The 13,545-nt window shown below is 38.7% G+C and overlaps 1 protein-coding gene across 2 annotated transcripts; it reads right to left on the minus strand.

The window, feature by feature from the left end:
- Positions 1-1,295: 1,295 nt before the first annotated feature.
- LOC127372465 (E3 ubiquitin-protein ligase MARCHF9-like) lies at positions 1,296-10,489 on the minus strand. Of its 2 annotated transcripts, XM_051416184.1 has the most exons (5): positions 9,737-10,489; positions 8,778-9,137; positions 4,789-4,944; positions 3,821-4,013; positions 1,296-2,607 (listed from the first exon to the last, which is right to left on the minus strand). In XM_051416184.1, exons 2-5 carry the CDS (start codon positions 9,120-9,122, stop codon positions 2,294-2,296), a joined length of 1,008 nt encoding a protein of 335 aa, XP_051272144.1. In that variant the 5' UTR covers positions 9,123-9,137; positions 9,737-10,489; the 3' UTR covers positions 1,296-2,293. The 2 variants fall into 2 exon arrangements, with proteins under 2 accessions (XP_051272144.1, XP_051272143.1); XM_051416183.1 differs by having other exon boundaries at positions 8,778-10,487.
- Positions 10,490-13,545: the final 3,056 nt, after the last annotated feature.

The following is a 13,545-nucleotide window of genomic DNA, read 5'->3' on the forward strand; positions in this document are numbered from 1 at the left end:
TTTAATGTGCAGGTATAACATAAAATGGAAATAGCCGAGTGAAATACAAGTTCAGCAAAAGTGTATAAGTAGAGTAACAAATAAACACTGGAACTGTGTAATGAAACTACACACTGTGGTATTTACACACTAAAAATGACTCCACATTATTATTTTGAACTAATGCAGAGTTATGTTTTATTTTATAGTATTATCCATAAATTAAAATGAATATTTTTGTTGATGTGTAACATTTAAGTTGATCGTTATTAGGTTGCTTTTGTTGGACTGACATTTGTCAAAGTAATGAGAGAGTCTGTGAACCCAGAATATTTCATTATTTTACTTTTATTTTTACTTGAATAATAAAATAAAATAAATAGAAACTGTAGCCCAACCAAACATAAAGATTACAGAGTATAAAGTAAAATGAATACTACTCTGAACACACTCTATCTGCTCTTGTGAGACATTTTCCCAGTGGATCCTGTATACTTCTACAGCAAAAGCTCAGTCAGGTAATTTTTTCTCTCTGCAGGATGAACCTTATGGTTGGATTTTACTGATCATTTTCACTGTGTTGTCTAATAAATGGAAATGCTGCAGTTCCCTCTGGGTGTCTTCTGAGTCAACTCTAATATCCTTCTCAACTCACTCTGTCAAGATTGTGGTGACACATTAAGGCTCCCTCCTGGTTTAAGGCTTTATGAGACACGTTTATGTCCATAGATGCACATGTCTGCTGCAAACTGAGCTCTATCTTTGACTCTGTCTAACCGTAGTTATGAGATTTATACATTTTTGAGATTTATTTTGAAATATTCTGTGGACTAACAGGATGTGAATAGATTTTCATTTTTCAGGCTTTTTCCAGATTTAAAAAAATCTTCATTTGATAATTGACAGTGAAGAGAGACAGAAGGGAAATATTGTGACAAAGTTCCCTGAATATTTAAACTCAGGATTTGTGTTATTTGATGTTGCTGGTTTGCAGAAATAACTTGTTCAAAGAAACATCCCTGCAGAGACATTGTGAGTATCAGACAGGATGAGGAAAAGCAACAGTAGAATCACATTAATATTTTTATTTGAAAATAATATTTAATATTCTTTTTGATAAACGTTCGTCTGTATCATTAAACCAGTGTTTTCACTTCATAACTATACTTGCTGAAACCATTTTCAGATATATATCGCACATTTTACAGTAATGCAGTAAAGCTGTGATGAATACCTTTATTATCAATGCTCAGTAACACTGATTGTATGCATCGTGTCAGAGTCACATGCTCATATTAAATTTAGATGAGTCTGGATTGCCTGAGGGTATAGATTTATTATAAAAAGACAAAAACTGCAACAATATTCATATTTATTATCTGAATCTGAATTAATAGGGAATGATGTGCAATCTCCTAACAATAACATCAGAGTAGAGGAAGTCTGAATAATATAGAATTAAATATAAAGCAAATATCTGCCACTGAGGTCAGTTGTAAGAAGAAGAAGAAGGAAGGATTGTTTTTCGTTTTGTTTTCGTACTAAATTTATACATTATCACATTACAAATATCATTCATTTCATTTGTGTAATCCCTACAGGAAAAATCCAGTCCACATTTACAGTATAAAGAGTATCACATTTGTTTTCAAACCACATTCACTAAGATCCATCAAAGATCCCACAAAACACAAAGTTTTCCTTTGAGATCAACAAAATCTTTATTACAAAACATGAATCGTACTTTAAGGGTACATTTTAAGCAATTGTGTCATGTCTCAAAGTTTTATTAGGCTTTTTAATGTCTGATCCATCAAAGCAGCTTCAAGTGAAAATCTACCAAATCGCGGGGGACCCTCAGGAATACGTTAAACAAATTAGAGGGGGTTGGGGCTGTGGTCACATGAGTAGGAGCACAGTCATTTTCACCATTAAACTTTCTATTATAGATTCAAATCCATATCTAACCTATTAACATTAATGTTATTTTTTATTTAGAAAGCAATACAGTTCAATGACATTTTGTAACATTGGTCATGGTGGTAAAAATGGTGAAAAGTGGTGAACAGTTTTAAGAATCAAAGCTTTTTGTTTTTCAAAATGTATTTATTTAGTCTTATTTGCCATGTTTTCTTTCCCTTTGCCCGAATCTCAGAAACATCTCTCGATGTCCACTTTGACCTCAGAGAGAATCTGCGAGACTAGAAGTTAACGGCAGTGTTAATGTGGCAGATTAGGATTTTTAAAAATAAAATCCCAATCAACACTTTGATCTCCTTAAACATCTGAGTCTTTTTGTCAGTATACCCCTGCCTCATACAGTGGTCACCCTCATGACCACCTCCTGGTTGGCACGGTGCAGGTTGTTGGGTCTTAACTGGCTGAGGATGTGCAAAATAGTATAGCCACAGTGGTGGTTAAGAATAGTCCTGACATGTCGACTCGCCCTCTGTCCGCCGTCTGTGACAGTGTGAGAAGAGTTCCTCTCAACACGACCTTTACTGCTGGAACTAATGGGGTCACCTAAGTCCTTTGCTTTCTCATAATTCAGCACTTTCCACTGCTGGTTCACCGCCTGCCAACGCTTAAAGATCCGGTAAACAGACGACCCTTCATGGATTATAAGGCCTGCAAGGACAAATGGTGGGGGAGGTTGGGGGCAGGAAACAGGGTTACATATAGACAAACAGTTGTTTGTTCAAAGAGAATCAGGAAGTACTGAAAGGTACAGAGTTAATAAGAACTATACGTTCTCAAAAATAAAAAGATTAGATATACTGGACTTGTTTGTGGGTATTTTGGACTGATGTTTGACAAGAAACACGTGTTGATGGGAAAAAAAACAGTCAGAGAGAGAACACAACAAATATACTGATGCAAATGTGCACACATTATTTCATTGCTATTATTCATAGGTATGTTTTTATTAATGTTACCTGATCATAAGAATGGTTGTGTTTTTGTTACCTTAGAATGAGCCGTTTTTATCTACAGAAGGAGCAAGACCTCAAGTCTGCAATGTTGAACCACCATGTTTCTACAGTAGCCCTGAATGGACAAACTAAACAGCCACCGTAGCTTCTCCTACAAGCTCGGAAGGCTGAGCTGTATTAAGTTGGTTGCAATCTGCAACTTCACCACTAGATGCCATTAAATCTTACTCACTGGACCTTCAACTGGGTATTTCTGATTATTTTTGTTGATAGTGTTGGTCAGTCGGCCACTTTCCTCCCCACTGAAACATCTCAACAACCACTGGATGGATTGGCAAGAAATTTTGTACAGACGTTGGTTTCCAGAAGACAAATTCTATAGACTTTATCACTGGACTTTTATTCTATAGCACCGCCTGTACATTGGTATTTTTTGCTTTAAGTGAAATGTCATTTAAACTATTAAATGGATTGTCCTGAAACTTTGGTCACTTTTCCTCTGGTGCTACCAAAAGGTTCAAATGTGTGGTTTGGAGTGAAATATCTCTTTGGATGGATTGCCATGAAATTTGGTTCCCCTTCAGGTTGAACTAGTCTGACTTTGGTGATTCCCTGACTTTTCATGTAGCATCAGGACAAAATGTCATATTTTCAGATATTTCATTTTCTATTTAAACCAAGTAAATATTAATTCAACGTTATTCTTCATATGTATATGCATGCTCAGCTGACCTGTTATGCCCCGGCCTAAATACTATCTAGGCAACAATTCATTGGACTTCTACTATTAAACACTCTCTATATTCCTGATGATGGAACCAAATTACATTGTTCTTTCCAGGAAATTATTAGGAAATTGAAATCAAGAATTATTGCAAACTTGTTAATATTCTAAACAACCACCTCACCTATACAAACTATGTCCATGAAGCCATACATGCCGTAGCATATCTGGAAGAGAAGGTCCTGCCGCTGCCATTTGGCTGAGGGGCTAAGAGAGGACCACACCAACCAGGAGATACTGGCGATGAGGAACAAAGAGCCCAGGATAATGGCCGCAATCTGCACCTTCTCAATCACAGTCAGAGAAATGGCCTGCCACTGGAAAAGACAGAGTGAGACACCTGTATTTTGAATTGTGCAATTCTCTTTGATTATGTGAGATAATATAATGGTTTGTCTCTTCTTTGTAAATCCAACCGTTGCACAAAACCTCTAAAAACCTCTATTGAGCACCGCACATTCGAAGGGCCATGTTTCATCTCAGCACATATTTCCCAAATGTTTTCTGTAGCTTCATCAGTGGGCTTCACAGGGAATGACAGTGTTTGATTATGCAGGTTTGAAACTGAACTGAGAATAGTCATTAATGAACTTCAACACACTCCTCTTTGCCATTCTCATCTGTAGTAGGATACATTACATACGTCTTAAAACCAAACAAATGACAGCCTGATTCATTCTGCGGCTGGTTTCTAGAAACAAATATATCATGAAACAAAGTTAATGCAATGAAAGCAGCTTGTTGAGATGAATGAAACGTTCCACAAAAGACATTACACAGATAAGAAAAACAATAATCAAGTAAATTAGAGAATTCCTAAATAAATTACGCTGTTTTAATAATACTACATCTCATTAATTCTCCAAAAATATTTTATTATAATGTTCAGTCAGAGATGCAGGGGTTGTCTAGCGAGAGAAGCAACTGAGGGAACGAGCGTTTCATTTGATTATATCTCTGTTCCAGCATTCAGAGACTGAAATCATTTGGTGATACTGTCTGTTTGTCCATGTGCCACACACTTTGGTATAGCCTGGCAGTCTAATGTCGAGGACTTTATTAATGCAGCTCTTTGAACTGTTTATACTGTACCTGCAGTGGGTTTTTAGTGCTGATGGCCAGGACCTGGTACTTGAAGAAGCAGAGCTCACAGCTCCAGGAGCCTCTCTCACTGATCCAGCGGATAAGGCAGGACTGGTGGGTACAGCGCACTGAGCCATCACAGCGACAAGGGCTCAACAACTCCCCCTGCAGGACACAAACAGCAGCTGCATTGGATGCACAGCGTTCAACAGAGGCAGCTGGATGTTGAAGCTGTTATTAAATCTGCCTGGTTCAAGATTTAATTTAGTGAAGATGACAGAAAAACAAAATAAAGATAAAGATCTTTATCAACTGACAATGTTACAGTCACATTTTATCTACTGAAGGTACAGTATCGTTTGAGGGGTTTTGTATTTGCTGTTGTTTTTGTGAGGAAGCTGGCAAGGGATTAAAACAGATAATAACAGCTTGGAGCAAGCACCAAAAGATATCATCAATAAATAACTATACTGCATGCAAATGGATAATATGTTCAGAAAGGAGAGGAAAAAAGTACCACTTCAAAAGGTAAAGTTAATCTGGGTCAGATTTGGTTGTTTTTGAGATGAACCTGAAGTTTAATACTGGGACTGTTGACAGATAAAGACAAAATATGAGTGTTAACTGATGAATGTTATTGTCTTTTATACATTTTGGGTATAGTTGAATATGATATAAGTATATTTGTTTGATTATTTGAGAGGCAACGTTCAATCCCATCTCAATGTTGATTTGTCATAGAGAGAAAGGGTTTCAAAGTGACATTAAATAGAATAATATAATATAATAAAGTGATACAAGGGTATATCACAAATGAAATGGTTTTATCACCTACAATATATGTAGCTTTCCAGTAAACTTTAATTCTGTCACTTAAAGAGAATTGGCATTAAAGCTTTGATAACTGTTCAGTTCTGCCATGAATCCACTCAGGATAACCCCTGAAAGGTTTTTTGTAGTCAAGTGTTATGTTGAGATCTTCCTAGGATTACAAAATAAGGTCAGTGATTGTAACATCTTCATTCAGTCAAAATTGGGCTACAGTTAAAATGTGATGACGCAAACTCATCACACATCTACAATGCACAGGTCAAGTCAATGTTTTTTTCCCTGTTTGAGCTTCTTCATTGTCTGTGCTGAGCGAGAGAAGCTGAGGCGGTAAGATGAAAGCTCCCACATCCCAGTTGCACTTAATGTTCACTTTCATTGCCAATCGACTGCTATTTTTATGGTTCTTTTGAGTTAATTGGAACAAACCAGAGCTGCACTTTTTTGTGAGATTGTGTTGTTCAAATTGTAATTACTCTATGAGGAATTTCACAAAGAAAATGACTGCATAACTCAGTCCTGATGAACGTTTGTGATGAGATTTTTGCAGCAATGATCAGCCAGGATTCCTGAGAAAACCTTTCAGCAGTTGATCCCCCCCTTTTATTATTTTATTAGAGCCAATTAGGGTATAAAAGCAGGTGCACATCATTATTACGAAGATATTTCAAGCAGTACGAACTCTGAATATATAGCTATGTGCTGACTTGAAAGGGAAATTTCAGTGTTATATTTCAGATATGCTCACTGCTGCAGTCAAAGCATACACGTGCCTTTATATCTTGAGCTGCATGCGCTCAAAACATGAATCAAAGTGTAATAAAGGGAGATTATACCGTATACTTGTTTTGATACATTTTGACTGCTGCTTAACACCTTCATCTGGATACGCAGAGCTTCTTTCGTGTCACTTTCCCGTATCCTCAAAAGAAATCACGGGACATCTGGCACAGGTTTTTGTTGTCAGTATGAGACTCCCTAAGGCCCTCGGACTGACAACGCTCTCGCACATCTCACTTTATTTCCTGTCTGACTCTAGGTGATGTGCGAGGTCTTTAATTAGTTGGATATCTGGAGGGGAAACTAAAACTTTCTGAAACCTCTAGCAAAGTCTGTCTCTTCAAGGTTGAATTCATCCACTAGATTTGATGCACTCGCACATCCACGTCTTGGACTAATGTCAACTTTTTAAAAAAACATTTTCACTACTTTCTGTGCTTCCACCCCGGCTGTTCTCCTTCATGTGGGTAGGAAACACTTAAGCCTTCCTGTAGCCTAAAGGAATGATCAAAGACTTGATCCCTGCATTAAATGTGAGTCACTCAGCAAGTTACTGAACTCATACTGCCTCCTTCATTCAAATCGCCAAGAATAATAACGAGTATAAACTTCTTTTGTGTCGAGAGACATTCTCTGAAACCTTTCTTCGTGGCTTTTTATAAAATGGCCTAATTTTGTGTATCAGATGCTGAATCTATTACTGAGAGGACTTCACTAGAGGACTTCACTGCTTCACATAGAACATACAAAGCTCCTCCTTCGCCTCTCTCCAGCCTATTCTTAACTGATGCCCTTCGTCTGCCCACTGCTATTTTCAGATCACTGTTGATGGATTGATTCCTTTTCTTAGTCATTCTGGAATTTTCTTTGCATCGGAGCAGACTTGGTGCTCATTCACAGATATCTGATTTGATTTTTCTAGTTTGGTATTAATGTATAATGACTCATATCTCCATCATGAGTTTTTAAAACTGTATGCCTTTTCTGCACCCCCGTCACTCTTCACCCAATCCTATCAAATAGAGCCAGTGAACTGATTTCCATTCCACTGATTTTGCACACAAGTCTGTTTATTTGTTATAAACACTACTTTTTTCCAGCCTCTGAAAACAATTGTATAATGTCTTCTGTAATAGCTAATCTGTTAATGATCATGTCATAGTGATGTCATCAGGGTTATCTGAGAGAAAAGCTGTGCTACAAACTCATATGGACACAAGCCGTATGTCCACCACATGGTGCGGCTCAACCCTACTCTCTTTTGGTACCTCTACTTGGTTTTCCACTGTAGATAGTACTTTGGATAGTGACCCTCCAACGGTGGAGCTGATCGTCATAGTGAAACAACCAGGAAACAACAGAGAGCTTTATTTTGGCCTTGAGAAGCTGCAGCCTTTATTCACTAATAAACTGTAACCTACACTCTACAATTACTGCCAGACTGACAACTTCACTGTTCTCTTTTTCCTCTCCACCACTCACATTCACAGCTTTCTCTCTGTTTCACTCATCCACACACCAACTACACACACACACACACACACACACACACACACACACACACACACACACACACACACACACACACACACACACACACAAAAAGGAGCTGCTACTCTTATAACAAAGGATATGCACGGATTTGTGATACGTCTTTGTCAACTGACCATGGTGTGGTTTTACAGAATGCCATTTTTGAGGGAATGAACAAACTGTGGACACTATTGATGGTAGCTTGGTTATTTCAACATGCAGGGTTTTCTGGTCTGCAGTGAATTCACGTCACCTTAAAATCAAAGTACCAGGAACCAGGTACTAAACTACTGGAGTCTAATTGTACCATACAGTGGAAAAGCAGCTAAAGCTATTGAGTTGCATTAAGGGAAATATAGGATCTGGTATTGTAGAGTGTTTTGACCCACGCTACAGACTGAAAGTCAAGATATCTCAGCCTGATGCTTCAGTTTTGATGATTCTTGGTAAAACCTCTCATCCTCTAACTTCATGGAAATGCAGCACTAAATTCCCGTATATCCCTTTAATGCCTTTAGTTGTATTTTTGTATGAAATCTGTGTTGTTTTTTAAATATGTAAACATCTTAACAAATATTGTTGCCAGCTGGGTTTGTTTGATTTAATTTGATTAATTTTCACATTTACATATTTCAATGTTCAACTGTCTTGATAGCAGGCATATCTATGAATGCTTGAACTCAAACAGCAGAGGGGTTGTGAACCTGGTGACCTGCTTTATACAGACTTCCAGACACGTGAGCACCACGTGTGCTGCTGAGATGCCTATAGTCTCCAGGAACCTGGACGCATGGGCACCAGGGTCCTACTGAGTACCTGGAGCCCACAGTAATAACACCTGTATTATTTAACAGTACCTTCTCCGGCCCCTGGAAGCAGATCCGGCACTGCGGTGATCGCATCCCGCTCTCTGAGAGACTCGGGAGGGAAGTGGCGTCCAGGCCTTCTCCCTGGGGTTTGTCCCCTTCGTTTTCCTCACACGCCAGGCTGCGTGGCCGGGGGTCAGATCCATAATATTCCTCCTCATCGTCCCGGTGAGAGCAGCTCAACGGCGGCCAACCACAGCCCCCTATGGCGAGCCCTCGCATCCTGGTCTGAGTGTCCGGGTCTGTGCCTGTGTCACTCCTCCTGCTTGATCCGGAGCGCATCAGTAGCAACACTTTGAGTTCATTGAAAAACATCCGGATCCGATACTTAAACATTCTTCAGCAGCTTCACTACACAGGCACAAACAAAACAGCCTTCAGCTTGACTGTGACAGGTCCATTATACAGCATTATTATTATTATTATGAGTATTATTATTGTTACTATTATTAGGCTATTATTATTATTATTATGGCATCTGAACCATTTGATCCAAGTAGACAGTTCACATCCTATTCAATACAATACAGATCTCGGTCAAAAAAGCATGCGGAAAACATGATAGGCTATTAGATCAGCCCATAGCTCTTTGCATATCCTGTTGTTATAGCATGTGCACCGCAATCCAGCCAATAGGGAAGGATTATTTTTCATGGATAGAGGCGTTTTCTTTCGGGATTCAATGGAGGCTGATAGCCACGAACTGTGGCACCAACATTAAAGTGAGATGGGGTCCAACAGCATCCTGTCATGCCTACATTTTCAAGTCCGGTGTGTTTATTGGCATCCCGAAGGGTTCAAACGGGTCCTCTTGGTGTCTTAAATCATCAAAATGTTGGTGTCTGTTCCTCTGCATGCGGAAAAGCAGCGAGGGTGTCTGAGAGGGGGTTGATATTAAATCCTATTAACAACTAAGTTAAAGCCGATTTATATTTGAGTTCCTCATTTACCTACAGCGGAGGTGAAATTACACGAGGTGACAAGCGTGCATCCTTTGTTGTCTCGCAGTGGCAGCATCCATCAATCCACCAGTTTCCTCTTCTTCTTTGCTGGAGCCTATTCTTTTATTTTTTTATTTTTGGCTTGTGGGTCGAGTGGGTTTTTCGTCCCACACCTTTTCCCCTCCTGAAAACAGGTCCGACGACCCAGTTACAAAGTTACAAACCCGGAAACATCAAAACTGATGAACAATACCCAAAAAAATCCATTTCACGACAACTTGCAGCGCCAGTTCTGTGCTCTCCCCGACCATCTCTGCGCCACAAATCAGGAGGAGCGAGAGGATGATGGATATGGATTCCTGCACAAACACACAAAATAAGCCGACGGCAGACTGCAACTGTCCCTTCCGGGTTGTTAAAAACAACTGCACCTCATCATCATCACCACCACCATCACACCTTCACCAAATTAAACCAAGGCCTGCATGAATCAGTGGGACAATAAAATGCCACTCCACATGGCAGGCTGTAGCGATGAGTCCGGGATCTTCAGGGTGGTAAAAACTTGATTTTCAGATGTTTTTCAGGCGCTTCGGCTGGAAAACAAAAACTTCTTTATCTCTATAGTTACAGACCGCAGTTTCCCACAAAATAAACTCCCCCTCCCCCCCAATCATCTTCCCTCTGTGGGGCTGAGAAGAGCAGAGATGAGCTCCTCCATCCACAGTAAGCAGCGTACTGGCAGAGGCTGCTGTCCAAGGTGCTGATATTTATGTGACGTGGAGGCCACGTGCTGATATTCATCCACGGATGGAGAAAAGAAAAAAACAGTTATTGTAAGAAACGTGTGTGTGTGTGTGTGTGTGTGTGTGTGTGTGTGTGTGTGTGTGTGTTTCACCATCTCATGCGTGGTGTCATAAGACTCTAATAAATCAGAACAAAGACTCTCCAGGGTCGGGACAGCAGGGACAGTGTGCACACAATAGATTCAATAGATCCACCACTCACACATTCACTATCTGTCATGTAATTGTTTCAGAGGAGACTGTCTACTGTCTGTTATTAGATAAACAGGCGCCTGTTCCATCACCACAAAGAGAGGCATTGTAGCTGTTTGCTGAATTATACTTGGCTAAAAATATAAGCATTATGAAATAAACATTATCTGCAGAAAACCATCAAATCACTGTTGAATATCAGAGAGTGTGTGTAAGAGAGACATGTTGTTTATGATATCTTGTAGGATTTATAACAAAAAGCTCACATATCTGCAGCCAGAGGAGCAAAAAATAGTTTATTTAATTGTATGAAATTCAATTATGTGATCAGGAGCTGCAGGAGTGGTGAGTAAGCTCATGCATTAACATTTTGCTCTAGTAGCACACATTTACTTCATGAGTTTCTGATTTAGTTCCCCATTTTTATCTAAACTCAAGTGTTGGAGGACTTGAAGGCTTCTTTAAGAATCAGGAGGCTTTGTGTTAATTCTGAGTAATCAATAGTTACTTAAATCCTTCCTCTCCAGGAAATTAACAGTTGATGTTTATTTCCTTTCAGAAATCCCAAAATTATCATTCATTATTGATCTGATTTGATCTAATTGGTCTTCACGTGTGTTTAAGGCACAATGATACTATCGTAATTGGTAATAAAAATATATACCTATATATATACTTTTTTTCCAAGTTCCAAAGTGCTTTAAAATAGAAACAGATTCAAATGTGATAAGAGTACAAAGTAAGGCGATAAAATAGATAGAAATAAAATAAATAGGTGTTTAAACAAACTGTATGTTTGGTTTTGATGTTGATAGATTAATGTTGTTCATGGTCTCACACACCACAGCAATGATACCGTGTTAACTTTTCTTACAATAATAAAGAATCTCTTTAAAATAGGACATCCTGGACGCTGACATATGCTTATGAGCGCAGTCGAAGCAGCAGTGGAGTTTACCTGGCCTTCCCTGTCCCCCACCTCACCTGCATCTCATCTCCTCATTAGTTTCCCTTGTCAGTTCATCCTAGTTACTTTTTGTTGGTTTTTTGCTTTGTGCTTTTGTGTTCAAGTTTTGGTTACCTGTACCTGTCTGCTTTATTGCCTACCTGTTGTCCTGCTCCCCCCTTTGTCTGTGTTTGGGTCCTAGTCCTGTTGCCCTGCATAACCAGCGATGACAGATATCACTTACAGACTTTAACTAATGAGGTGAAGCCAGCAGTGTTGCAGGAAAGGACAAAGAAGACGTGGGCCAATGATAGTTAACAGAGTGCCAATAAACTCTGGCTGTAGAGTATGAATACTGATCACAGAAGAGGATCGTGCAGTGTAAAGTGTGACTTCATCTGTGTGACAAAGGAGGGTCCGAAGTTTTCAGAGGGTTGCGATAAACATGATTACAGAGCCCTTGAAGTCTCTTTAAGATATCATCGGTTTATATATGAATGTAAACAAACATGTTAAACACAGTTATTATCATTATTGATATCAGAAATGTGATTATGCAACTTGTCATAACTGTCACATTTTATCTCACATTTTATCTAATACTGCTATTTCACCTGCACTGAGTCGAGATTTAGACTTTTGTCTGCACTGTGACAAGAATAACAGGAAGAAATACAGTCAGTCGTCAGCAGAAAGATTTTAACTTCATATCACCATTAGTCAGCATTTAGTGACAAATCTCACAACTGGTCAAAAGTTTTAAACTTCTCCTCTTAACTCTCAATATTGCTGCTATAAAATATTAATCACAATGTTTACTGTCAACACAGACTAATAAGCAAAGATTTGTATTTAAAAAATAAATATATATTGTGTGTAAGTATGGAAATTAATGTACATACACATAGAATATGTATGTTGATATGTGCTTTATATTTTATTTGTATATGTGTACTATATTTTATAATTATTTGTAGATATTTTCCATTACACTTTTTGTTTTTTTCTTTCTCCTTTTCTTCTTCTTCATTCTACTATTTCCATTTTTCTTCTTTGCCTTCTTCCCTCAGAAATCTCTCACAAATATGTAGAACTGATTTTCTCAGTGTTTCTTAACTTTTTATAGTTTAGAGAAGCAGTGCCTTCTTACAGACTTTCGTCGCAGCCACTGAGACAGTATGACGTGTCAGGGTCACTGTACTACATCCCCATTTCTGGCCAAAAGCCAGAAACTGCGGATACTGGCAGCGTCTACTTCCTTCCCCTCTAGCATGCAGCGGGAACACAAATGGAGGAGCGGCAGCTGGGAACAAAACTCTACAAGCACTGAAAGACTGAACCTCAAATGGATCGGTTGTGCAGGACACCAGAACACATAAACTGTAACTGACCAACCAGGATTTTATTTATAGACAATCACAAGTCCACCATTCATGTTTTTTTCTGCGATCACATGCTGTTTTCAAAACAGGCAGACATTGTACAGCTTATTTGTAACCACTGAACATCCATAAAGGAACCAAAAATCAACATTTAATTACACTTTCATAGCAGATTATTGCTAATGAGTCACAAACACAAATTGCCTTCAGTCTATTTTTCCCATTTGGACCTCACACTAACCTCTAAAGCCAGAAACACACAGGCCATCAGGCTGGATGTGCAGTGGAGTGAACAATGCTCTAGGAGATAAATGTTTTTTAATGTAAGTTAATGTTGGTTTATTATGAAGTAACAAACAGTAGGTAGATGTCCTGATATTTCTGTTTCAAGATTAAATCAGTAGTGGTCAGACTGGCCACTGTACTGATGAATCAGTGATTAAAATCATGTAAATTGAGCAGCTTCATGGTATTGTTACATTTATAGATATC

The sequence above is a fragment of the Dicentrarchus labrax genome, unplaced genomic scaffold, assembly GCF_905237075.1.
Source record: "Dicentrarchus labrax unplaced genomic scaffold, dlabrax2021, whole genome shotgun sequence".
NCBI classification, from domain to species: Eukaryota; Metazoa; Chordata; class Actinopteri; family Moronidae; genus Dicentrarchus; species Dicentrarchus labrax.